At 35.8% G+C, this 26,450-nt stretch overlaps 6 protein-coding genes and 1 pseudogene across 7 annotated transcripts; 4 read left to right on the top strand and 3 right to left on the bottom strand.

The window, feature by feature from the left end:
- Window positions 1-315: 315 nt before the first annotated feature.
- LOC142523974 (uncharacterized) lies at window positions 316-4,458 on the top strand. Of its 2 annotated transcripts, none has more exons than XM_075627710.1 (7): window positions 316-757; window positions 1,499-2,122; window positions 2,791-3,397; window positions 3,474-3,574; window positions 3,663-3,752; window positions 3,857-3,984; window positions 4,085-4,458. In XM_075627710.1, the coding sequence occupies exons 2-7, from the start codon at window positions 1,655-1,657 to the stop codon at window positions 4,227-4,229; spliced, it is 1,539 nt and encodes a 512-aa protein (XP_075483825.1). In that variant the 5' UTR covers window positions 316-757; window positions 1,499-1,654; the 3' UTR covers window positions 4,230-4,458. The 2 variants fall into 2 exon arrangements, with proteins under 2 accessions (XP_075483825.1, XP_075483819.1); XM_075627704.1 differs by having other exon boundaries at window positions 1,543-2,122; window positions 4,085-4,457.
- A 322-nt stretch (window positions 4,459-4,780) lies between these two features.
- LOC142524020 (ATP-dependent Clp protease proteolytic subunit 5, chloroplastic-like) lies at window positions 4,781-7,822 on the top strand. Its single transcript, XM_075627747.1, has 9 exons — window positions 4,781-5,026; window positions 5,101-5,184; window positions 5,621-5,738; window positions 5,835-5,927; window positions 6,364-6,409; window positions 6,487-6,559; window positions 7,078-7,112; window positions 7,213-7,301; window positions 7,405-7,822. Exons 1-9 carry the CDS (start codon window positions 4,899-4,901, stop codon window positions 7,609-7,611), a joined length of 873 nt encoding a protein of 290 aa, XP_075483862.1. The 5' UTR covers window positions 4,781-4,898; the 3' UTR covers window positions 7,612-7,822.
- Window positions 7,823-10,305: 2,483 nt separating this feature from the next.
- LOC142537147 (DELLA protein RGL3-like) lies at window positions 10,306-12,024 on the top strand. Its single transcript, XM_075642708.1, has one exon. It carries the CDS (start codon window positions 10,306-10,308, stop codon window positions 12,022-12,024), a length of 1,719 nt encoding a protein of 572 aa, XP_075498823.1.
- Window positions 12,025-12,537: 513 nt separating this feature from the next.
- On the bottom strand, window positions 12,538-13,822 carry LOC142537146 (uncharacterized; annotated as a pseudogene).
- A 734-nt stretch (window positions 13,823-14,556) lies between these two features.
- On the top strand, window positions 14,557-15,236 carry LOC142523963 (calvin cycle protein CP12-2, chloroplastic-like). Its single transcript, XM_075627695.1, has one exon. The coding sequence runs from the start codon at window positions 14,697-14,699 to the stop codon at window positions 15,096-15,098; it is 402 nt and encodes a 133-aa protein (XP_075483810.1). The 5' UTR covers window positions 14,557-14,696; the 3' UTR covers window positions 15,099-15,236.
- Window positions 15,237-15,601: 365 nt separating this feature from the next.
- Window positions 15,602-17,013, bottom strand: LOC142523954 (bZIP transcription factor 53-like). The gene is made up of 2 exons (XM_075627688.1): window positions 16,907-17,013; window positions 15,602-16,685 (listed from the first exon to the last, which is right to left on the bottom strand). Exon 2 carries the CDS (start codon window positions 16,315-16,317, stop codon window positions 15,907-15,909), a length of 411 nt encoding a protein of 136 aa, XP_075483803.1. The 5' UTR covers window positions 16,318-16,685; window positions 16,907-17,013; the 3' UTR covers window positions 15,602-15,906.
- Window positions 17,014-18,931: 1,918 nt separating this feature from the next.
- Window positions 18,932-23,169, bottom strand: LOC142537145 (histidine kinase CKI1-like). The gene is made up of 7 exons (XM_075642707.1): window positions 23,116-23,169; window positions 22,779-23,018; window positions 21,974-22,654; window positions 21,500-21,887; window positions 20,830-21,407; window positions 19,501-20,682; window positions 18,932-19,208 (listed from the first exon to the last, which is right to left on the bottom strand). Exons 1-7 carry the CDS (start codon window positions 23,167-23,169, stop codon window positions 19,002-19,004), a joined length of 3,330 nt encoding a protein of 1,109 aa, XP_075498822.1. The 3' UTR covers window positions 18,932-19,001.
- Between the last annotated feature and the right edge of the window lie 3,281 nt (window positions 23,170-26,450).

Raw genomic sequence — 26,450 nt, 5'->3', positions numbered from 1 at the left:
TTTAATTTTATAAAAAATTAGTTAAAAATAATAGATCATATTTAAAATTATATTTTAAAATATAATCTAAATAATTATAAAAAACGAATAAATTGAATCAAATCGAACCCAATAGAAAGAAAACAGTTCGGATACTGAATTATATAGTTTCTAAATTTATCTTTGTAATATATGAAAAATATCAAATCAAGTACTTGAAAAGATAGATAGACCAGAGTGTAATTTACTAGTAGCACCTAGTGATAAAAAGGTTGCACGTGCAAGGGAAACGGGGGATTACTAAAATAAGCCGTGGGGAAATACGCACCTTATCCTGCGCGCAGTTGCAGCATGGTAATACAAGTATTGATGAAGGGAGGGAGAAGGGAGGTGAGTCGCCTCGGCGGGACCGGGCTGAGTTGGTGGGCCGAGGCGGGAAAATCCCTTTTCAAAGCAAGCACACACACACACGCACTGCCCACAAAAATTTTCACGCAAACAGGTGTGAAAAAAATGGAGAAGAAATTGGGAGTCTTGTTTACTATTGTGGCCAGACACCTCTTTATCAACACCTCTCTCTCTATCATCCTTTCTTCTAACCCTAGCGCACACGTCCAAACAACACTATTTTTCTCCTCTTTCTCTCTCCAACACACTTCTGTTTCCATTTATCTATTCCGCGGACCCTTTATTTCTTGCCCTCAATTACACCTGCTCCGATCTGCTCTTCCACCCTCTCTCGCGATTTTCTGTGTGCTTCCGGTTCTCTGCTTGCGAGGTATATCTTCTTGGTTTGTTTTTGTGGGTTTTGACCGTGGTTTAGATTGTTTGTGTTGCTGGGATTTGAGGGGTTTTGGTGGATTTTTGGGTTTGAGACGTGGTTTGTCGTGATCGTTCAATGCTAGGCGTCTCTTGGTTGGGATTTTACTTTACGTGCATATGTTTTGGGCTGGGAGGCAAAATTTGCGCGGCTGTGTGAGGGGGGACCGTCTTTTATCGGTATTTGGGTTGCTAGATTTTCTTGGGTCTATTTGATTATTTGCTAATGCTGTATCCTCTTGCCTGATGTTTTGGTTATTGTTTGTTGTGTTTTTATCATGGAGTGAAGGCATTAATATGAGTTTTTTGTGTGGTATATTTGGGTTAATCTGGCTTTCTTTTTACCGATGGTTTAATGCATGCTAGATGGCGGTCTTATGTTTGTCTAGGTTTTATTAACATGCTTTAGTTTGTTTCTTTTGTTTTTCCGCTTTTGAGTTTTCAATGGGTGGATTTGGAGGGATTTTCGACTTATATATATACTGTTGACAATACCTTTTGAGGTCTTTCTTTGGCTCACTTTAATCCCTGCTTATCCTCCCGCAAGTGCAATGCCGTTGGCCATTTTTATGCTTCATGTATTCACGGGGTTTTCTGAAATTATACGTGCATTTGTTTTGTTCATACATGTCGGTATAACTCGCGCATTGTTTTTTCCATATGTTGGTATTAACTCGTATGAATTGTTCTCACACTTTAGGTTTCACATCAAAAGTTGTCATAGTAATAGTTTAATTTTGACAGAGACCCTGATGCACTACGTGGCTGGCATGCTTTCGACTAGGCTTAACAATTAATTGGCACGTGTGCAACTAGTGCTGTTAGAGTGGTTTTAGAACGTGAATCTTTTGTTGCGATGGATCATCAATCTAGGGTTCCTCAAATGGAGAGTATCGGAGTTACGGTGAGAAAAAGGAGAACCCAGACCTCACGACGGCCTAAATCTGATGCACCGGCATATCATCATGACCAATCCCCCAGATTTTCGACCCCACATTCAGATGATGCAAGTAAGGTCTCGAGTGATGAGAACGTTGCCGATTCTAACTCTGGGGGGAAAATGTTCAATTTGAATCAGTGTTTATCAAGGTCCTTGCCAGTTAGTGGATCTGATGGAGGATCGAATGTCTCTGTTGGCAGTGGTGTGGTTGGGGATGCAACAGGTGGTGAGAACAGACTGAAAAAAGTTAAATTGAAAGTTGGTGGTGTGACGAGAACGATTCAAACCAAATCCAGTCCTAACGGGGCATCCAGTTGCAGGTCTTCAACAAAGATCGATCAATCATCAGACAACACTCGAACACGACAGCATTTTATTCCACAGGTTGTGATCACTTACGTGTTATTTGATCATCACCACGAAAAAACTCGTCTACACACGAGTTTCTTGAAATGGTTTCTGCTCTTTTTATTGCTCTTAGCCTTGAATAGCAGCACTTTATGAAATTAACATGGAAATAAGGCAAGTTCATTAATAATTGCTTGCTGAATTCATACATTTTTATATAAAAATGAATTGAGATAATTTGATAGGATTATGATAAGTGAAACTACTGATATATCGTAGATTTAGTTTCTTTGCTCAAGATAGCAACATAGAGAAAATAGAAGTTATTGAACTCGTTGAAGGCCTAAATGCTATTTGCCTATTTCAGAGAATCATGCTTTACCTGAAAAGAGCAGAAGGCTGCAAAGTTATTGATTCATAAGATGTTATGTCGGATTGCTTATTTTTGTTTCCCTCTAATCATGATTATAATTGATTATAAAGAGTAAAAGCATTTATTTTTGTCAATAATGGGACAAAGTGCAGGTACAGCTAGTGAGACATGGGTTCATACTTCATATGATATGAAGGCTATCGTAGTTACTAGAGTATTTGAATGGAAAAAATCTCCTGCATTCAAATTTGGTGCTTGTGCTTTATCCTTCTGTATATACCATATGGAGACCTCCAACCTTTTCATTCTTGGCATGTATTTGTTATTTCAGGAAAATTCTGACGAATATCACTCTTCACCCGTAGATAAGAAAAGTGGCTTCCAAGGGATTCCGTGGAAAGATTTCTCGAAAGGTGGATTTAGTCTCAAGAGGGAGGACATGGGGAGGATGCCGGCAAAGAATGGCTTGGACAAGCAAGGAGATAAGTCAGATTTAGTACGTAAAAGCAAGAGGATGCCTAAAAAGCGAGTATTGGATGGGGAATTTGACGAGGATGATGATGATGAGATTCGGTATCTTGAGAAACTCAAGACTTCGAAAATAACTGTAGTCAGGGATTTGGAGGCAGAATTAACCAGAAAAAAACGGAAGGTTGGAAAGTACGACGATATGGAAGATGTTGGAAAACCTGGTAGAGATGTGAGGAAGTCAAGAAATGGGGACATGGATTATGAGGACGAAGAACCATTATCTGATGGGGAGCATGAAGGAAAGAAGAAAAAACAAAAGAAAGATCTGTCAGAGTTACCAGCAGAAAACAAAAGGGAGTTGGCTCTTACATCTCGTCAGCGAGCTCTTTTAAGTAAGGACGCTTCTTCTCCACCCGGAGCAAGTCAAGTTGAATTCCCAAATGGCTTACCGCCAACTGCTCCTCGAAGTCGGTGAAATTTATCTCCTTTTTTTTTTTACATTTGGATTGTTTGCTAGAATTGTACTTACTCTCCATGGTACAGAGCAAAAAGAGGTATTGACAGAAGTCGAGCAGCAAATGAAGAAGGCTGAGGCTGCTCAGAGACGTAGAATGCAAAACGAGAAAGCAGCCCGTGAATCAGAGGTTCACTTTTTCATCATACAACATCTTGTTTATCTACTTTAATTTAGAGGTCGGATGTTTTGATGAAACTGCTTCTTTAAATTTATAGGCTGAGGCAATTAGAAAAATACTCGGTCAAGATTCAAGTAGGAAAAAGAGAGAAGAGAAGATGAAGAAACGCCAGGAAGAGTTGAAGCAGGTATATTTTGAGCCCTGGACACTTGACATTTCAAATGTTCTTTCGAGATAAAGTTACTAACTACTGATGCAAGTTCATGTGTAAAATTTATAAACAAAAAACAGGAAAAGGCAGCACACGCTCAATTTCTTACTTCGAACACCATTAGATGTGTCATGGGTCCTGCTGGAACCACTCTTTCTTTTTCCCCTGACCTGGGGTTGCCCAAAATTTTTGACTCCAAGCCTTGCAGGTAAATATCTTTTTCTCGCGCACAAACAACCTCAATCCATTTCTCTTCTAGTATTTTATCTTTCATAATGACTTGATGGAAAATCCATTTGATGTTGCAGCTATCCAGCTCCGCGAGAGAAGTGTGCTGGCCCTTCTTGTACCAATCCTTACAAGTACCGCGATTCTAAGTCAAAACTCCCTCTTTGCAGTCTTCAATGCTACAAGGCGATAAATGGAAACGCACCAACTGAGAAGGCCTGCTGAAATTGTCTTGTTCTTGGAAGAAGTAAATCCATATTTTAGTGTATTGGTGACGTATTAATTATCTCCAAGTTTACTTGAGAACAAGGTGTATGGAAAGAGTCATTAGGCAGTTAGTTTTAGTACTTAAAAACATTCCTAACTTACAACCAACTTGTTAAAACTCCTAGCTATTAACTTCTATGTTTTTCTTTGATTTTAACAACTACAACCTTAAAGTCTGGTTTGAGAATGAAGATATCTCTTGTTCACAGGGTGACGAAATACCTTGCTACAAGACATGTCACGCTATTTTTCACAAAAGATTCTAATTATCCAAGTATAAAACTAGAACATAGTTTTGTAAAAGAACTATATATTATAGTTAAATTAACAATACATTTTGGTCAATTATTAATCTACACAAACATTTAACTAAATAGTTTTTTCAATCCAAACCATGATCGACTAAAAATTAATCCAAATTTAAAAATTAATCCAAATTTTTATTGGTTTCCGACTTCCGATTGGATATTTTATTGGGATTTATTATTTAGTGATAACTTGTAAGCACCCTTGTTAATTTCATTTCATGAGAGGTTATGTTAGCCAATATCTGTGGAGATTTTAGTGAAATGCTCCACACTTGACAGAGTCGCCGCCGTATATCTGATAAGCTTCCTCCCTCTGAAAATGGCGCAGGCGTCCGTCTTTTCTTCCTCCTCTCTCGCCGTCAATTCATCATCGCTCTCTGTTTCTGCCCCCTCCTTCTCTCTCTCCTCCCAAACCCTCTCCCTTCCGTTCCGGCCTCTCGCTTCCAGGTGTGACTTTTAATGTCCAAGGTGGTTCGAAAGTTGAATTTTTTTTGGCTCTGTAATAGTTTTTATTGTTGCAGAAAATTGAAGACCCGGAGTTCGATGTACGCTCCACGGTATTATGCGCCCGAAACGAGCTCACGCAGTGGTATTTGGTCTATTAGGTATGCCTTTTTCGAAGGTATTGTGGATTTTGATGTTGCGAAAATGTTGAGGGTCTAGCTAATATATTGCCTGCTGCCTAGATGGTATCATATTGAGTTGATGTTGATATTGATGTTGTTCACTACAATTGTCTTGATGGTTTGTCGAAGCATTTGAGTAGCAATAAACAATATTAGAATATCGTGATTTCAATGCTTTGGAGTTAAATGTTTAATGGTTTTATTTCATAAAACTTATATTCCAATTAAGGGTTTATGTTTCTGATCAGCGGAAGTTTAAATTGATTTTGCTGATGATTTTACAACTTTCGTCATTGCGCAAGGAATTTGTTTGAAAAGTTGAGATTCACTTTGGTCTCCGGGTTGAAAGGCACTCATATGCAAACAGAGGGAGCATTTTATTAGTTACTAATAATGGAAGCCTGATTGTATTTAGGGATGACTTGCAAGTTCCGTCATCACCGTACTTTCCTGATTTCGCACAAGGTGCACAGGGTCCACCTCCAATGGTTCAAGAACGTTTTATGAGTGTTATCAGCCAGCTTTATCAATATGTGAGGCAATTTTTGTTTGAAGTGAAATGGTACTTAGTTTTATCTGTTGCCTTCATCTTTTTGATGATAAAGTTGGATTTCATTTTATTTTTGTAGAGGATTATAAGATGTGGTGGAGCAGTAGACGATGATATGGCTAATATAATTGTTGCTCAGTTGCTCTATCTTGATGCTGTTGATCCTACCAAGGTAATATAATTGTTGCTCAGTTGCTCTATCTTGATACTGTTGATCCTACCAAGGTAATTTTTTCTCGTTCCATGTAACTTTCGTATCCGAATCCAATATGGTTAAACTGCATAGTAATTGATTTGTAACGCTTGTGGAGTACCTGTTGCTCAAGTCCTTAGCAATTTCTTTGATTTGCTTCGTCTTTAGTGATTTCCTTAGTGTGGCAGTAGACAATATGGTGGTTGTAATTACCAGATCACTCTGAATTTTCTTTACCGCAAGTTCTCGTCCCCTTTAAGTGTGGGTCATCGGCCTACCTGATTCTTTCCTTATGGGCAAATGAAAATGTACTAGAAGCTTTTGGTGTCACTTGAATTTTTTCTCGGACACTTTTTTCTTAGATACATATTTATTGGTGAATATGTAAGGCTAAATATTTTCTGTAATTGGACAGGATATAGTCATGTATGTAAACTCTCCTGGTGGATCAGTTACCGCTGGTAATATATCTGATTCTTGTTTCCTTTACTTATAGTTTTGGTAATCACGTATCTAATTTTCTTCCTCTTGATTTTAGGAATGGCTGTATTTGATACAATGAGGCATATTAGACCTGACGTTTCGACAGTCTGCGTTGGACTAGCAGCTAGGTAAAGATTCATTGTCTCTGCAAGCTTTTTGCAGTAAGGATTCATTGGCACTCTTTTTGGCTGTCTTTCTGCAGTTTATGTTATTATTTAAGTACAAATTAGATTATATTTTTCTTTATCAGCGGACAGTCTATTTCCAGAACTCAATGGATATATAAACCTTATCAAACTGCCGCAAGTTCATTTTATGTTGTTCGATGAATTAGATTTTTGGGGTTTTGGCTGCTGAATTTTTATTAAATTATGTGTCACCCTGTTCACTCTTCAGCACTCCTTTCTACTTTAAACAAGATCAAATGGAAGACAACTTGGCCAAATTTTTTTCTTTTGTTTCAATTTTCAGAGTATTGAATACTGCCCTATACTATTATCTTGATGATGCATAATCCGTAGCTTTCAACTCTTTGTTGGATGTTGTGGCTGGCGCCTGATCATTTGTTCCTGTTTTTTTTATAGTTTTTATCTCACTTTGTGATATAATATAGGGAATTGAATTGATTCTCCTTATCCTTGTGCAGTATGGGAGCTTTCCTGTTAAGCGGTGGTACTAAAGGTATACGATTGACTCATTTTTATTCAGTTTAGGGTTTCGACCATTGTATCTTGGTATCTCAAATTGTACAATGGTATTTTCTTCTTGATGTCCACTGAAGGAAAAAGATACAGCCTTCCCAACTCAAGGATAATGATCCATCAGCCTCTAGGAGGCGCACAGGGTGGGCAGACTGATATAGATATCCAGGTAATTTCATGTTTATAATTTATTTGGTGTCAATTTCTGTCTTCTAGTTGGAGAAAAATGCGGTTCTTTTCAATGTTTATGTGGACTGTATCCTTGTGTTCAGGCTAATGAAATGTTACATCACAAAGCGAATTTGAATGGTTACTTGGCTTATCACACTGGTCAAAGCCTGGAAAAGATCAACCAAGACACTGATCGTGACTTTTTCATGAGTGCTAAAGAGGCCAAAGAGTATGGGCTTATAGATGGTGTTATCTTGAATCCTCTCAAAGCCTTCCAGCCCCTTGCAGCTGCTGCTGAAGAGAAGTAGATCCCAAACAAAGTCTTCACTGTGTGATTCAGTTATTTTTAAATTAGCGGAAGATGGTTATATTGAACGTGAGAATTTAAAATCCTTGCCAAATTCTACTATTATCATCTCATAGTTTGTAGTTGATGAAATCAATGATGATAAAACGTGGACTCAATCAGTCTCTTCTGTATGTGATATACTTGGGAATTCCAACTTTCATTGGCATCTATCTTGTGTGTGTCTTTTTTTATCTATATCTATATACCTATAAAAGATAAAAGCGTGGATACTTCAAATGTTTTCCAATTGTGAATGGACGTCATTACCCTTCACATTTTTTAATTATTTCAATTATCAATCAAGTAACCTATGAAGTAAATTCACATTTAGTCTATTAATTAATAATTAATACTAATTAAACATGTTTCATGGTTATTACCCTTCACATTTTTTAAAGTCCATAAGTTGATTGATTTTTAGTTTATTATGCCTTATACTTGATGTTTGGATATATATTTTTTAAAAATTTGTTTCATTTAATTTGATTCTATATATTGTGCTAATTATAATTTATTAGATAACATAAAAGTATCAACTTCAATTTTAATTTGACAAAAAACTCGAAAGTAAATTACATAAGTTCTTAATTAATTTATTCGTCCAATATTCTATATATATATCTATAAAAGTGTGGATACTTCAAATGTTTTCCAATTGTGAATGGACGTCATTACCCTTCACATTTTTTACTTATTTCAATTATCAATCAAGTAACCTATGAAGTAAATTCGCATTTAGTCTATTAATTAATAATTAATACTAATTAAACATGTTTTATGGCTATTACCCTTCACATTTTTTAATCTATCTATATACCTATAAAAGTGTGGATACTTCAAATGTTTTCCAATTGTGAATGAACGTCATTACCCTTCACATTTTTTACTTATTTCAATTATCAATCAAGTAACCTATGAAGTAAATTCACATTTAGTCTATTAATTAATAATTAATACTAATTAAACATGTTTTATGGTTATTACCCTTCACATTTTTTAAAGTCCATAAGTTGATTGATTTTTAGTTTATTATGCCTTATACTTGATGTTTAGATATATATTTTTTAAAAATTTGTTTCGTTTAATTTGATTCTATATATTGTGCTAATTATAATTTATTAGATAACATAAAAGTATCAACTTCAATTTTAATTTGACAAAAAACTCGAAAGTAACTTACATAAGTTCTTAATTAATTTATTCGTCCAATATTCTATATACCTATAAAAGTGTGGTTACTTCAAATGTTTTCCAATTGTGAATGGACGCTTTGGATATATATTTTTTAAAAATTTGTTTCATTTAATTTGATTCTATATATTGTGCTAATTATAATTTATTAGATAACATAAAAGTATCAACTTCAATTTTAATTTGACAAAAAACTCGAAAGTAAATTACATAAGTTCTTAATTAATTTATTCGTCCAATATAACAAAGAGATTAAACTCAAATTTGTAACAAAATGATTCAAATTATTTTTTTAGAAAATCAAATTTTTTATTTTTATCATATAATTTGTATTCACGTGCATCGCACGTGCTTCATACTAGTATATATAAAAAAAACTATCTAGTGTTTTTCATTTCCTACTGTTCTTTTTAGAAAATACTAGCTTACGAGTTTCAGGAGATCTAACTATGTAGGTGATAAAAATATGTCGCTCTGTTCTGATTGCGTGTTTGTCGTCCCATTCGAAAGAAGAGCAGATCTTGTCTAATATTTGGTGGAGATTGTGGTAGCAAAATTTTAGATTTCCAAGAACATTATTATGATGTACAACTTGTGTTGAGGAGTTTATGACTGTCTCTCTTACTCTCTTCAACAACTTATGTGCAACTCTGTTCTTCAATATGTTTTTATTCAATTATATTATATTACCCGTGTAACCCCCAAGGAGACATGGACAAACTGGTGAACATGAAGTTGCAGACTCTAGACGGATACATAAGAGGAACCATGTTCCAACTTTCAAGAAGTAAATTAGTGGTATTTGGATCATGGATTTCTCAAATCCATTTGATTTATTTATTTTAGTCGAATTTCAAAATAATCCCTTCTTAATTTTGACAATATGTAAATTCCAAATACAATTTTCAAATCAAAATCATTCATCCAAACACAAAAGTCGCTATACAAAATTCAACTTGGGGAATGTAACAGATGTCGGAAATGAATTTATAAAATTTTGAGAAAATTCCTATGTGCTTTCTATGCGTGATTCTTGTCGCCACTCCCAGCCTCGTCTGTTAGCCAGTGTTGGCATCATTTTCTCGTTACCTTCTTTTTGTCTATTTCTTTTTGTTCCCTATTGCACACAATCGTTAATTAATCTCTATTTTATCTTTGGCCGACTCTGGCTGACCTTTCAAGAGCTTGTACACGACTCTCGGGTGTCAGATTGTAGCTCATTTCCTGTAAGAGATTGTCAAGAGTCGGAGATGTTATTTCTGCTGAAAAACGAACCTTGAAATTCTGCAGTTCTCATAAATTTGTTTTCTTTTCTGTTCACTGTTTATTACCTCAGAGGGCCTTGAAAACCGATTAAAACTTGTATTATTTGCAACTGATAAGTAACCTGGTAATGATCATCGATTATTATTCGAATAGAGAACGATATCTATAGTGTGCAGAGCTTATTCTTTCTGTGAGTATGGTGGGAGAAGCTGGTTTTTCATTTCAAAGCAATGACACTATTCTTCCAGATAACTGTGATCCTCTGGTTGGATATGCAAAAGACGAAACGATTCCCGTGAGCGAAGAACATCAATCGTTCAACATGGATGACGGTGAATTCATGGATTTATTTTGTTCAGTGTTTGGCCAAGAAAATACCACGGAGAAAAAGGCCGAGATATTTGGAAATTATGAACAGAAACCTGACTCGGATACTTGGATCCAGAACGAAGATTTCATGCCTGGTCTCGAGGAATTCAAAGAAAATCTGCAGCGGTCAATATCAGAACTCAGAAAACCTGTTAAAGAAAAGCCAGATTTATTCTCTCTTGCATCATGGGAGCTCTTGAACTGTTATGGTAGGGGATTCAAGATGTCGAGAGAAGAGAACTTAAAGGATCCGATCGAGGAGACTCCCGTAGGTGGACAGAAACTATCAACAGAAGAAATCTTGAGAGTTGCTGGAGAGAAGTTCATCCAATTTTCCACCAACAGGATTGATGGGATTTCCATGTTTATCCACCCTTATGTTGGCTCTTCCCTCTCAGGGCTTTCCATGGATGAAGCAAGAGATGTGGAGCTTGTTCATCTTCTCCTATCTGCAGCAGAAAACGTGGGCACCAAACGCTTTGATATTGCAAGTAAATTGATTTCTCGATGCCTGTGGGTGGCATCTGATTCAGGTACACCAGTCCAGCGTGTGGCCTTTTACTTTGCTGAAGCTCTTCAACAGAGGATATACAGAGAAGAAGGGTGGATCACTGGAGAGAAGATGAAAAACCAACCTGAAAAACGAGAGACACGTCTTGCCTTAGGTACGAACAACACGTTCTTGGCAGCGTACCAAGAGCTGCCCTTTGCTCAAGTTATGCAATTAGCTGCAATACAAGCCATTATTGAGAATGTTAAGACATCTTGCAAGATCCATTTGATTGATCTCCAAGTAAGGAGTGGAATCCAGTGGATAGCCTTGATGCAAGGGCTCGCAGATTGCTCAATCAAACATCTCAAAATAACAGCAGTGGTAACAACTGATGTACGGAAAGTGGAGGACACTGGCAAGAGACTGCTGAATTTTGCTCAATCTTTGAACCTGCCTTTTATTTTCAAGGTTTTTAATCTAAAAGACATGAAGGATTTTAAGGAAGATCTGTTGGACGTAGAAGCTGATGAAACTTTGGTCATTTACTCGTTTATTATGTTAAGAACAATGATATCAACGCCATATTGTTTAGACAATCTAATGAGAGCAGTGACAAGACTCAGGCCAGCTCTAATGGTGGTCACAGAAGTGGAGGCCAATCACAATTCCTCTTCATTCGTGGACCGTTTCATTGAAGCACTCTTCTTTTACAGTGCATTTTTTGATTGTTTGGAAGATTGCATGGAGAAAAACAATGAATTCAGAACTATACTAGAAAAAACTTATTTTGGTGATGGGATCATCAATATAGTTTCAACAGAGGGCCAAGAAAGGGTCACTCGGAATGTCAAATTAGATGTTTGGAGGGCATTTTTGGTGAGGTTTGGGATGGAGGAAATCGAGCTGAGCGAGTCATCAAGGTATCAAGCTAGTTTAGTTTTGAAGCAGTTTTCACATGGAAGCTCATGCACTCTCGAAAATAATGGGAAGGGCCTATTTGTTGGATGGAAGGGCACACCCTTGTATTCTCTTACAACTTGGAAGTTCAAATAGGGGGAATAGAGCAAGAATTTTAGTCAGAAAGTTAATTGTTAGTTCATTAAGCAACCTTGACTCAGTTGTAGTAGATGAGAATCCTTTCAGCTCCTCAACTTCTCAAGAAAAGTGAATTTAGTGGTTAAAACAGATAAAGAAAGAAAACGATGTAATCTTTGATAAAAATATTACCCATCAGACGTAGATAATTAAGCTATAAACCCCCTGGATTGTGTCAGATGCTTGTTCAATAAGTCACTGACGATAATAGATTTGCATATGTCGAGCGGAATCTTTTCATGCTACATCAGATCAGAGTGGACCGTTGATAGGGTGGATTCACCAAACGTTTTGTCCTATGAGTACTATGCCTCACCAGGAGAGTTTACTTCAGATACAGCATAGTCTCATTGGTGTTGCATGTATTTTCATCTGACTAAATGTTGTTATATTTTAATCGGAGCAGTTGAAATAATTGTATAACTCTTACCACTCGCTTACTTGATATCCCAGTAGAAGACAGCATAAGGGGACACAAAAATTGCAACTTTTCATAGATTATATATGCAAGCAACAACTGTTTAGGGCCCATTCTACTACATGACGAATGATCTGAAGTGCTCAACTCAAACGAAAAATGCCAAAGCAGAAAAACTACAGAAATTTATATGCCCATTTCACGAAGAAAAAACAGCCTCGACCAGCACATGTTTCCTCTTAGGATACCCCAAACCAAATATGTGGCTTAGATATACCTTGTCCTGTCGCAGCTGTAACCAAACGATGGGTTGCCCCACTGAACTTGCCCACTACACCAGCCGTCTCCCAATCATCAGAACTTTCAAGCAGTTTTGAAGGGTTTCCCGCAACCACCAGCTTAGTGGAAGATACGAGCTCCAATCCCATCTCCAAATCTTAGCGAACCTCCAATTATTTTGACCAGCTTAACCTCATCTTCTTTTCCTATTTCAATCTTGAATAGATTACCGGAGAAAGTGTGAATGACTAATAAATATCCGTTCGGATGGTAGACAATTCCATTGAGTCCAACCAATTTCTTGTACCACTCCTTTTGAGCAAAGAGAGAGCTCTTAATGGTGTATAGGAATTCTCCATTCACTCCAACCTTCCAGATCTTGCTTCCTGATGTATCGGTTACGTATGCATTTCCCTCAGAATCAATGGCTACATCATCCGCAAAACCCTTTTCACCTTCTGCATGGTTTAAGATCAAATTAAAAGAAGCTACAGAATGGTACCAATGATTGCGGAAAGCCACACCCTTGAGCTAATGAAGTTATGATGCACCTTCCTTTATCCCTTTTGTCAACTGAACTATCTCAAAATTAAATGATAATACTGATGTGATATACCTCATAGATGGAACACACACATATATATTTAACATTAAAAAATTACACGATCCAGGCATGAACTCTAGGACCTTATGATAGTTTCAATGAGCGTATGGAACTATCGGTCCCAATTTGAGATACAATCTCTCATTTGTAAATATAGCTCAGAGCTTGCAGAAACTTCAAGAAACTTGCCTAGAAATTAACTTCAACGTAACGAACAAAGTAAAAGATCCAAGACTCTATGGCTAAATTTTTTGTTGGTAACAAAAATTGGTATTTATTTTGGAGCAAATTTTACCAACAAAAAATGGTTATAAGAATTTGAGTTGAATGGCAATATAGTTTATTTGATTGAGACAATACTCGAACTTTATTTTTTATAGAATAAAATAAAATGTTATTGCCGTGTTATCGTGTTAATGGTTCTTGATAATTCGTATCCAAGATACAACCACCATTATTATACGACACTAGGACTACAAATTTTTTCGACAACTACAAACCGAAAATATTTAGAGCTTTCTTGGGTTATTTACGATAATATTTGACCAAGATTTTGACTAATTGTGGATGCTTTCATTTTGACCAAGATTATTTGACAAGAAACAGAGATAATATTTATTGTAAAATATTTGACCAAGATTATTTGACTAATTGTGGATGCTTTCATTTTTTTGGTGTCATAATTTGGGATGGTGGTAAGTTTCCATATGTGGGTATTTGACGGACAAATTCAATGTAAGGGAAGACCAACGGATTTTACAAGATTTGATCTAGTGAAGTTTGAAATGATATGCGAGTAACATGAGGGATGACTTTAAGATTGTTTTAGTTGTTTCATTGCATTATGTTTTTAAAAGTGTTTTATTAAAATTTTGATACAAATGTACTAATTTAATAATAAGATAATATTAATATATTTTGTAAGGTCAAACTTGTAAATTCTGGTACGGGTGAAGGTAGTATTGAGTTCAAGTTTAAACGGAAGTAAACTTTAAAATGTAAACGAGTTGGATCTTGGATATAAGTAAATCCAACTCAATTCTAACTCATCTTCGTCCATAAAAGTATCAAGGGCTCGTATGTGGAGCGAATCCATAAAAATATTAGGTGCCTATAAAATCTTAGGGTGATGGAGACACAAGTGAAAGTATCTGACGATATTTCTATATCTTTTGAATAGCCCATGACTGGCAGAGAGAAGGGATAAGAATTTAGCGTCCGCAAATCAATACACGGCCTACTAGTATATCTTCTCGGGCTTCAGAGAAAGAACATATTTTCTTTTCAAGATTCCAACCATTTTGCGCTTCGTGTCTTAAAATCTTGGCAATGGCAGCCGCTGTAGTTGGAGTCAGCTTCTCATCCCCCAAAGTCTTTGCCCAGATAACGAGCTCCTCAAAAGCCCAGAATTCTGGTAAGTTTTCATTCATAGAGACCCCATGGAGGGGGTGCTCCACAAGCTTTGGACGTGGCAGGATGGTCTCTCTCCACCCCGTGGCGGTGGTGCCTGATAAGCTGTCAGATAAAGTGGAAGAGAGCATCAAGAACGCGCAGGAAACCTGCTCCGATGACCCGGTTGGTGGGGAGTGCGCAGCGGCGTGGGACGAAGTGGAGGAGCTGAGCGCGGCGGCTAGCCATGCTAGGGACAGGAGTAAGGAGAACTCGGATCCGTTGGAAAATTACTGCAAGGACAATCCGGAGACTGAGGAGTGCCGCACTTACGACAACTGATTTAGGATTATGGATACGATTGTGTACCTTATTCATGTATAATTATTATATATAGATGGTTTGGGTGGAACAGAAATGTTACAGCATCTTATGGTAACAAAAGAACTGGAAATTGGGAATGAAGATTGTTGAAAAATATGCAACACTTGCATTATAATTCCCTTTATTTGCACGTTTTTGGCAGATGTTGAAGTTTATTGCTTCCATATAACAGTTTTGATGGTAAAGTTCAACGGTAGAAGAATGTGGTGCAACTAATTGGGCAAATTAGGATTCGCTATCTAGGGAAAAATCGAAGCATTGCGGAATTCTTCTATAAAATCAATAACCTTTTAAAACCCTTTTGGCCACTATTCGAAATCACCTAAAAGTGAGATGTAAATAATATGATCTGATTCAAAAACATAGGGTCAAACGACAAAATCTTACCATGGCGATTTCATATTCTAACTTTGGCAACGATCACAAACCCAATTCACCCGTAACTAATGATACAAATGACGAACAAATCAAGATGTTAATGTACTAGCAATCAAGAAAACCATATGACATTGCTACAATAGAACCATTTAGGACAAAACATTAGACCATAACTAACCCAAAGGCAAACTTAACATAAACCCCAAACAGAGAAATTAAAAACTAAAGACTTCATATATAACAATACCACAAACACACATACCACCTAATCATAACACTTCCAACCCGACATAACAAGAAGTAAATACGAAACAGTAACCACCGGAAGCAAAACACAAGCATAGAATCGTCGGAGCCCTTGAGTTCAGTGACTGCTTCCACCATTGTTTTAGTACTGGAACATATCAGCTCGGATGGGTTGAATCGGGCAGGGAAGCTGCCAAGGCTCCAGAAACGTGTCAGGAATATCCTGAATATCGAATGCCAGACCACTAACCTCGGATGCGATGTGAATGACAGAATTGAGCGATCTGAGGCGGTCAGTTAACTCTGCAACCTGAGCCCTGAGCACATTATTATCGGAAGCAAAGTTGAGGTAGAGCTGTGAGGCGTCATCGATCATCTGACTAAGTTTCTTGTTCTCCTCTTTCATCAGCCTTTCTTGAGCAAGTAGCTCATCCAAGTGTTGCTGCTTCTTCATTCGAGACCTACGGGCAGATTCACGGTTTGATAACTTACGCTTCCTTTTCCTTTCTTCAAGGCCTGAACCCGAGCTCGTAGGCGTTTGCTTTGAAGCCATTTCTTAAAGACAAACTCAGAATCGATTGGGATTTAAGGTGTATAATTTACAAATTGAACGAGGGCTTATCCTAGATCTAATTGAAGGTTGGACAGCTAAACGATTATTGGCTAAATCGATTAAATCAATTAGAGAATGGAGGAAAAATTCATGAAATCGAATAGAACCAGTAGAGAAACACAACAGAGAACGAGTGGAGAATCCTAATTCGACGTATCAGAACGGCGAGAGTCATAAAAATTCACGGAGAGAAAAGCGCGGAATCATAGAAACAGAGATCCAAACTTCAGCCCCCAAAATCAACGATTACCTAAACGCTACACAAAACCTAGATCTGTATTCAACTGAATTCGAATAATCCAATCAATCTGCAGATGAAAAGAAAAAAAAATACATGATGTTTCGCGGTCAACCAACAAATCACCACAACAACCAACAAAAAAATTAAACGAATCAAAACAGATTCACAATCGATCATAAAATTTGACGAATAAATCAAAACAAAATCATATAAAACAATGTAAATTGAATAAAAAAAATTATAGAATAAAACGAGACGAAGGCAAAATAAAGGAAAAGGACAGCGTACCTTAAAAGTTCCAAAGTTTGCCGAAAAAAGGTTTGCTTAAGTGCGGGGGAGGTCATTTATAGGGGATTTTGGCCAGAGAACGATTTATTACGTATTCTTTAAAAAATAAAAAAACATAATATAGTATTTTATAATTTGTGTTTTTTAGTTATAATTTCGTCTCAGACTACACCAAGTTTCTAAGTTTGGAATTAAATCTCGAATTTGACACAAATTTATAATATTCTCTTCCTTAACTCCAAAAAAAAAAATATTTGACATTAAAAAAATTACATTTTGTATTCTTTTAATTATTTTTCTATAATAGGTCATGATGATAAGATATCCATATCGATTTAGATTCGAATCTCATACATGTGAATAGCAATGAGTAGATTTTTTATGAGATAAAATCACAAATTTATACTTATAAAAGCAAAAATTTGTGTGAGACGATCTCACGGATCGTATTTTGTGAGACGGATCTCTTATTTGACTCATCCATGAAAAAGTATTACTTGCTATTGTGAATATTAGTAGAGTTGACTCGTCTCGTAAAGATATACCATTTATAAAATAAAATGATCTCATCTATATTGGAAATCAAAATTATTTCCAAAATTATTTGGGTCCTATCAAAATATATGATACCCAATGTTTGCAAATCTATGGGTTGGTGGAACATATGGTGGCGGACGAGTAGGGTGGTAGTATGGGGGGGCGTGAAAATAGAGGCATACAGCTAAGCAAATAAAGAATCCATCTTGAGGTAATAGGAGTAAATTCCAAAGTTAGTTGGTGTTTGTTGATTATTTAATTAAGTTTCTCCGAAATTACATGAATTAATTAGTAATAAAACTGGGAAAATGAAAGCATGACGCAAGAAATTGCGAGTGGAGTAAAACGATTCGTCTTTATTATTTTTTTATTAGAAAGGTTCTCCATGAATGAGAAACTCTATATATATCATATATCTCTTGGCCCAGACCAGATAATAAATAAAAGAATGTGCACGAGTGAGTAAACAGAGATTTAATAGAAACACTGGATCCCCAAAGCATATCCAAAAGACATAAGCAAGTTGACAAAGCTTGAGATTATATGGGAAGATACTCTTCCATATCACATGATCGATCATTGTGTGGTAGCATATTCATCATCGAATGTTTTTTCTTTGTACTTTTTGAGAAATTAATTTTTTTTCAATTTTTTAAATATAACACATTTTTTTAGGAATTGTTGTGTTTTTGGATATGTGGCTTTTACAAAAGTTAGTTTAGTAAGTCTCCTATACAAACACCTTTACAATCTGTATGCAAAATTGATCAATTCGATCCATATACATTGTGAAAAGTGTTGTTTTTAAATAAAAAATAATATTTTTCCCTCGAACCAACAAAATTTTATAAATTATACTTTTAATATAAAAATTAATATTTTTACTCAAATCAACATATATCATAATATTTTTTCATGATATTACTAACAAAAAAATGATATTTTTGAAGTAAAAAATAATACTTTGGACATAAAAAATAATAATTTTTATGAGTTGGATATTCGTCTCACAAAGTTGATCTGAGTTTTGTTTTTTGTTTTTTGTTTTTTTGATAAATTATTTAATATATAGAATGAAATCATGGACTTAGTTGAGATAAGTACACTTGTATGTCTAAAGTTGAATTCAAATATCATCTAACAGTCAATTAAAAATTATAGTTCTTTTACAACTTTTTAATTTGAAATCACAAATATAAATCCCTAAAAATGGCACGGGGTTTTGAGATAATGTTGATTTTATATTGGGAATTTCGTGTGTTTTTCTTATTTTTCAGACTGGTCGCAGATGGACTCGAATTTCATTCCTCAAATGAAATTAATCGATCCAAACGACCTGTCGTACGAGCTCCCCAAATCAAGAACAAATTGAGTTCCAATTCATCCGTCGTAGATTTGTCCAAGTTTATTGTGCTATATGTATGCATATACTTTTCAAAAGTTACACGTTCACTGAAAATGCACAATTACTCTTACAGGTATCTGGAATTATGTACGTTTAAATGATGTATGATCTTGAAGCCAAAAAACGAAGAAAAACACATCTTTAAAGTGTGGTTCAAAAGATAAACTTTGATACAGCTTTCATAAGATTTTCCTTGTTGAGTGGCTTGGTTAAAAGATCATCTACTCCAGCCTCGATCATCATATCTATCTCTTCTCCCCTAACGTGGGCTGTTAAGGCAACAATGGGGATGTGAACGCCGTAAAATCCCTCCTCTTGTCTCATTCTCCTGGTTGCTTCAATCCCATTCATTACGGGCATCTGTTAAGGGGGAAAAAACATCAAAATTCTACACAAAACACAAGTAATATTTTCAAATTCAAGAATGGGAAAACTGCTGCTGCTTCTTTTTTTTCGGTTTCTTGAGTCTTAGTTCTAGACTATTCATTTTTTTGGACAAGTATGGTCGTGAGAGATTGTATATCATTGGACATGTGGATCCTATGTTTGAACCATGTCAGTGACATTAGGGTCAAGTGAAAAAAAAGAAGTAAAAGTTGAGGGCTAGAGAAGCAACTATCCGTAAAGAATTAACAAGTTCTAAACTCTTTACCTCGCAATCCATTAGTATACAATCAAAAGGTTTCAGATTCATAGAAGCTCCGGTATTTGTTTCATCCTTTAGACTTTTGCAAACAAGCTCCAAAGCTTCTTCTCCATTTCTACATGAAGAAGTAACTGCACCAAGCTGTAAAGCCACAGATGTGGCTATCCTAAGTCCCACAGGGTCATCGTCTGCCACCAAGATTTTCTTCCCAGTCAGAGGTTTAACTTTACCTGTCTTTTGCTCTTTGATTTCCTCGACCTTTCGAAAGACATCATCTTCAGAAGATTGTTCTTTCACACCCTTCTTGGTAATGTTGATAGTGCTCCCAGATGGCCTAGCCACTCCGAGAGAATCGATATTTTCAACATTGTGAGATGTTTCTCCTTTTGTAGGAAGCGGCATGCCATGAAGCTCTGGTAGAAGACCGATAGTTTGATACAAACGGGATCCATGGAAAGGCTTGGACATTAATATATCAGATTGAGGCAGAGCGTGCTCGCCAAGGCCCCGGAACTTAGAGCTTTCCGAACCCGGTTTGTCAAGCCAAACAACCCTGCTACAACAGCCATTGTTTAAGTCCCTTCTGAATTCAGCTATGGCTCTGCTGATCTCTCGAAAAGGTCCTGCACCAGTATCGATCACTATCAAAATGAAGCTAACCAAACTACCCATCGTACAAGGATTACTGTGGAAGAGTAAATCATTGTCTGTGCCATCCAAAGCACTAAGTGGCACTTCCTTTAATGATCTTGTACTGGACGCATGAGACGTGTGGGCGTCGGTTCTTGAATTTACGTCAGATTTAGCGGAAGAGCTGTATTGCGAGAGTCTGAGCTTTCGCTTGATTTTCTTTAGAGTTGGAGAAAGTTGGTGATATTGCTTCACGGTATGCACCTTTATGCCTTGTCTCTCCATGTAATTCTGCAAAATGACATTTCTTTTAGCACTCTGGAGCAAGAGTATGACTTGGGATGCTTCGGATTTTGGGCTTTGTGTCCGGATGATAGATCCGGAATGTCGAAAAGAACCACTTGAGATGTGATCACCATGAGCCTCAACATCTACGTCTCTTGCATTGGCTGAAATATCTGTACTGCATATGCTGAAGAATGTGTTAAATCTGAAGCAAGTTCCCTTCTCACCAATTTCTTTATCCATAATTTCTATTTCTCCGCCCATTAAACGAACCTGCATTCGAAAAACGTATAGAGCTTAAAGAATCTATATACTAAAGTAAATAGCTAGTGCCACACAGTAGCAGTAGATCAAATGAAAAGTTGGACTTTAATATGTAGAGTGATTTTGAATGCAGAGAAATCACAGTAGATAGCCTACCAGGGATTGAACAATGCCGAGTCCTAAACCTGTGCCTTCTGTCCCAAATGATGTCTCTTTGAGTTGAACATAGTTTTCAAATACAGATTTTTGTTGCTCTTTTGGAATCCCTCTTCCTGTGTCATTCACCTCGAATATAAATTCCATGCAATTGGGATCCAGCTGAATACTTTTCACAACTTCTGACTCGCTATATGCTCTATCAACCTGGAAAAACAAGCATGATATGCGTCTCATCAAGCTGTAGCTTTTGTTAGAAGCAAGAATGCCCGTTTCAAGACTCCATTTTCTTGCCCAAGATCGAACCACCACATGCCCTTCTGAAGTAAACTTTACTGCATTACTCAGTAAGTTGCATAAAATCTGCTTTAGTTTCACTCGGTCCCCTCTCACGCCGGAGGATTTCATGATAGAACCATCACAAGGATCCAAGATTATGTCCACCCCTTTCTTCATACCAACAGGATGAAACAAATCAACTACATCTTCTAGTAACTGGTCTATGTCAAACTCTTCCTCCTCAAGTTGCATTTTGCTGGCATCTATTTTGGTTGTATCAAGAATCGTGTTCAATATACCTGAACATAACAAATCATTCAACAACAAATGAATAATGATTCACCTGATATATAGTAACAACAACAATATGTGAAATTCAAGAAAAACGAACCTAGAAGATATTTGTTACAAGCTTCCATCTGAAGTAAATTTGTATGCAACTCTGGTCCTGAAGGATCTAGTTTAGGGACTATGTTATGGGACATTTCAATCAAGCCTGTAATGCCTGCTAAGGAAGCACGGATATCATGGCTTGCCCTCGCAAAAGCTAGACTTTTGTTCATACTCTTCCTTTCGGCCTGTCGAGTTGCTTCCATTTGTTTTATCAATGCTCCACAGAGATTCATTTCTCTTCTTGCTGCTATGACTATCAAATATACAAAAGTGCAAATGGTAATCACCATAAAACCGATTAATATCATGAGATATATAAATGCCGACATGATGTTGTTATGAATGAAGGCTGACAACCGACTATAAGGTAGAGCCAAAACATACACCTGAAAAGTAAACAAGTTTAAGAGTGGAAACTTTTGAACTACAAGATTAGTGAATAACACATGTGATCATAAGAATAAACTCGTACCAGTTGAAGTCCTGCAATTTCAACCGATGAACAACTTATCACGTATTTACTACCCCAAATACTTGTTACAGAGTCTGTTAGCATCCCTTCATCAGAGTGGCATGTTATATTTCCAACTGCACCTACTCGATCACCATCGGGGCCTAATAAGTTAAAAGAGACTCGATTATCAATCAAGATCATTTGAGTGTTTGGAATTCCCTCAGTGAGCATAATCCCATCTTTTGTGGCTAAAATCAAGCTTCCATTGTAAAAGCAAACGCCCGCAGTGAAGAAATCAATAAATGATTTCACCGGATACCCAAAAGTGACGGCTCCTCTTCGATCCAAACCAGCATTAACAAGTAACATTAAATCTTGAGAATCAGCCCAGTCAGTATCTACTGAGGCATAAACGTTTGAATTATTTGGTGCACTTTGAAACCAGATTTTATTGAATATATCCGATGGAGGAAACATAATGGCTTCACCATATAGTTCCCCCGTGCCATTTGCTGGCTGCGCGTACCAGGTGAAATCTTTTGGAGCATTTTGGGTTGAAGAAAAAGTGGAATTCGAGTACAATGCAAAAGGCTGACCACCTTTCACATAGTAGCCAAAGAATAAGCCATCCAATCCAATGTATGCTACTTCAGAAACGTATGGTACTGTTGATAGAGCTAGAAATAACGTATGAGCCACCTGTATTACCAAGTATTCACTTTGTTTTTTCGATAAAACACATGCGGGAGCACACGCATACAGGAAGCAAAAAAACATTACCAGCGGGCAACTGGAATATTTAACTAGATACATGTATGCTGACCTTAGACTGAATATGCGAGGAGGATCGAAGTTCATTTTCATCCAAGGACGAACTCAAGAAGCGTGCTAAATTAATGGCGGATGCATTAATCGGAGAAAATAATGTACTTGTTCTCTCAATCCCAGAAAATAATTCTTGATTGATGTTGTAAACAATCAGATTCACTTGGCTTTCAATCCTTGTAACCCGATTAATCCACAAAGGAACCAACAAGCCAGCTAAAGATAGCAAAACAAACATCTGCATTTAAGCAGATTAATTTAAACCTGTCAGCCTGAATTATATAGAAGAATTTCTACATGTTTATCCCATTGGAAATTCATTTTTAAAGACATACCAGGAAAAAAAGACAAGAAACCGGCCTCAACACTATGCATGAGGTCGGCTTCATTTTATTCTTGATTGCTCAGTCACTATAAAGATTAGTATATATAATTAATATAAGTATTTCAAAGGCACAAAACAAATTAATTATTATCATTCAATAGATTTACAATAAAATCTCTTAAGGGATTTGGCTTCCTAAAATCCATATAAATTTTAAAGGATCAGAGCATTGGTATTGAGAAATTAGTTTACATTTGTAAAAGATATTCAATATTATTACTCATCTGCTCACAATAAAAAAAAGTGAGGCAAAAGTTCCACACCAAAGCAAATCATATCACTTATTTATTTTCATGATTATTTTGAACAATATCGAAGCGACGCTTCACGTATGATTTGCTTTGGTATGGAACCTTTGCCTCACTGTTTTATATTATTTTTCAAAATTTATCGTCGTGTTTAACGAATGAGAAAAAACTAATTGACACCCAAAAGTGGCAATGGCTGTGAGGCTATGTTCTCCGAACATTCGTGCGCAAGTATATACATACATATATATGATGAAAATCTAAATATATTATATCTAATGATTGATAAAAGGAAATACCCGATTGTTTACGATTTCATTCTAAAAGAAAATAGTTCAAACCAAAAATTCTAACAACTTTCAAATGTTTGAAGCACGAGTAAATGTCTCTTAACCCGCAAGAATAATCAAAAGGAAAGATTTTACATGCTTACCAACAATGAAAAACTTGAACAAGTTTCAAGAGAATCAAACTAGAATTCTCTTCCACCCAGAAAAAAAAAAACCCTAGCATTCAAAACACAAGAACTTGAACTAAGAAGAAACGAGATTCAGCCCAAGGATCATGCCATTTGCAAGATTCATTCTACAGACCTAAAACCTAATAAAACCCCTAATGTTATAAGACAATGAAGATGGGTTTTGATCACCCAATTATATGTTAAAAAATTCAGTTTAGCGTAGACAGAAATCAACACGGTGGTGAAAACCTGCGAGTACTTGTATTTCCTTGAAGAAATCCTCGTACCTTTTATTTTTCTGGGCTTCAGTATGAGGCATCCCACACGACGAAGTCGACGATCCTTTTGAGTGTTGCATGTAATAATAAAATAATAATATAAAATATTTATGAGCACAAGAAAGAATTGGACCTAATCAAAGAAGAGGGAGTAAATGAAATAAAAATCTCTGATTTATAATTTTCCATAATTGCTATGTGTTCAAATGGTATTAAACCATTTAACTTCAAAACCAATTAAGGCAGGTTTAATGAATACGAATTTAATTATATCAAGTTAGGGTTTTGTAAGAAATTGGTGTTGTAATGCCTGAAGTAAATATTACAAGTTGTTGATTTAGTAATGTGAGATTACTAAATAATTAATTAATTTTAAAGAGGGAAATATGACATATGTTGGTCATATGAAGTCCAAATGATTTGAGATTTGGATCTAACGTATAAAACTCAAAGATATAGAAGTTTCATATTTTGAGTTTTAGAAAATTTGATGTATAGAAGAAAACGAAGGAACAGAGAGCTACGAGAGAGGAGAGAAAGAAATAATATTTTGATTTTCTTTTCGATCGTGCGACTTATCGGTTTATCTAATCGACGAATCGACTTCAGTTCTGGGATCGTTGACACGAGGTCTTCGATTTGAGGTATAAATTTTATATTTTTGGTGATGTTTGAAATTCGTCGATTTTTGGAATAAATCTGATAAATTGTTAAATCATACTGAAATTGAAGATTGTTGAATAGTGTATGATTTTAACGAAGAAGAGAATATTATAGTGATGTTATTTTGAATTATTCTCAATTTATTATAATTAGTGATTTTTAATCGTTGGGCTGAGATTGTAGAGTTGTTTGTCAGTTATTATTAATTCTGATTATATATTCGGAGTCTATGAAGTATAGGCTACACGTTGATATAAAGTTTTCGTAATTTGACGGATGTTGTAAAATAGCCTATTATTTGAAGTTAATTAATTAGGATGTATTTGATGGTAGTATTGTGAATTAAATACACCAGAATATTAAATTGTTGAAACATATAATGGCTATTTTAGTAATCAATTTATTTTTCCAAGATTTCTTATACATATAGAAATAAGAAAAATTTCGATTTTCCTCACTTTTGTTTGTCAATTTGCAATTTTTGTCATTCATATTATCAACATACGATCTTACTCATGTATCTTTCAGATTTTTACAATTTTAGTCATTTTCATTGGATACAGATATATTGGTTCAAAATTATAATTTGTTTTTATATTTAGAAATATGTAAACCTCATAAACAAAGTTTAACTTATCAATTACGTTGTACACAGGTAAATAAATACACTCTTATATCTTTCAAACTTTTTTTTATAGTTTTGGTCCTTTCCTCGAAAGAAACGTTGTCACGTTGAAAAAATACCAACATTGCCAAAAATTATTAGATTAATAATATAATTTGATAATACAGAGAATCAAAATAAAAGAGAAAATATACTAATCGAATTATAATTTTCTCTCTTTAGAGATATGTAAACATCATAAACAAAGCTTATCTTTTCAATGTTGTACACGTGTATATAATTACACACTGACGTGCATGCACACACGTGCAGTATTCATTCAGCTTATCTATCCTCAACACCACCAGATATAATATTTTCATCAAGTTTGCTTTCAAGATTTATGCAAACTCCAACTAAAATTCATTTTGGAATGGCTGAAGGGCTCTTGAGATACATCAAAGGGACTAGTGATTTTGGGATAATTTGGTTTAGCAAACTTGAAAGTGGAAACCTTCCAGGTTTTGCAGATAGCCATTGGGCTGGTAGTCTGGATATGTTTTCTTTTGGAAGTGGAGTTATTTCCCAGAACTCGAAGAAACAAGAGGTCTCAATCTTCTGCAGAAGCTGAGTATATCTCAGCTGAAAATTAATGCAGCAAATCAAACTCTCTGGCTTAGAAAATCGATCTATCAGATCTTTGCCACCCTCAAGAGCAAGCAACAACAATATGGGTTGATAATAAATCGGCAATATCCATTGCAAAAAATCCCGTGCAACATGGAAGAACCAAGCATATAAATGTTAAATATCATGCAATTAGAGAAGCTGAGAAGATTGGAGAAATAAAGCTTACATATCCGTTCAGAGAATCAAGTTGCGGACATGCTCAAAAAAAATTAGCAATTGAGCACCAAAAAAATCACAAAGTATGTGGACTTGTGTTTTAAAAATGAAAATTTAGATTTGTTCACCCTAGTGCATCGAAAGACCTTTGGAGATGTTATTGAATGCTCGTTAATACTATTTATA

This window comes from Primulina tabacum, chromosome 2 (assembly GCF_025594145.1).
Source record: "Primulina tabacum isolate GXHZ01 chromosome 2, ASM2559414v2, whole genome shotgun sequence".
Lineage (NCBI taxonomy): Eukaryota > Viridiplantae > Streptophyta > Magnoliopsida > Lamiales > Gesneriaceae > Primulina > Primulina tabacum.
This window is presented reverse-complemented; position numbering and strand designations above follow the sequence as displayed.

Coding starts and splice junctions, on each gene's coding strand:
- LOC142523974 (XM_075627710.1), top strand. CDS start 1,655: ATGGATCATCAATCTAGGGTTCCTCAAATGGAGAGTATCGGAGTTACG. Junction 2,123..2,790: donor GACAGCATTTTATTCCACAG/GTTGTGATCACT, acceptor TTGTTATTTCAG/GAAAATTCTGACGAATATCA. Junction 3,575..3,662: donor AAGCAGCCCGTGAATCAGAG/GTTCACTTTTTC, acceptor TTAAATTTATAG/GCTGAGGCAATTAGAAAAAT.
- LOC142524020 (XM_075627747.1), top strand. CDS start 4,899: ATGGCGCAGGCGTCCGTCTTTTCTTCCTCCTCTCTCGCCGTCAATTCA. Junction 5,185..5,620: donor AGTGGTATTTGGTCTATTAG/GTATGCCTTTTT, acceptor GATTGTATTTAG/GGATGACTTGCAAGTTCCGT. Junction 6,410..6,486: donor TGGTGGATCAGTTACCGCTG/GTAATATATCTG, acceptor TCTTGATTTTAG/GAATGGCTGTATTTGATACA.
- LOC142537147 (XM_075642708.1), top strand. CDS start 10,306: ATGGTGGGAGAAGCTGGTTTTTCATTTCAAAGCAATGACACTATTCTT.
- LOC142523963 (XM_075627695.1), top strand. CDS start 14,697: ATGGCAGCCGCTGTAGTTGGAGTCAGCTTCTCATCCCCCAAAGTCTTT.
- LOC142523954 (XM_075627688.1), bottom strand. CDS start 16,317: ATGGCTTCAAAGCAAACGCCTACGAGCTCGGGTTCAGGCCTTGAAGAA.
- LOC142537145 (XM_075642707.1), bottom strand. CDS start 23,169: ATGAAGCCGACCTCATGCATAGTGTTGAGGCCGGTTTCTTGTCTTTTT. Junction 21,888..21,973: donor AAATTGCAGGACTTCAACTG/GTACGAGTTTAT, acceptor TTTACTTTTCAG/GTGTATGTTTTGGCTCTACC. Junction 20,683..20,829: donor TCGGCATTGTTCAATCCCTG/GTAGGCTATCTA, acceptor TTTCGAATGCAG/GTTCGTTTAATGGGCGGAGA.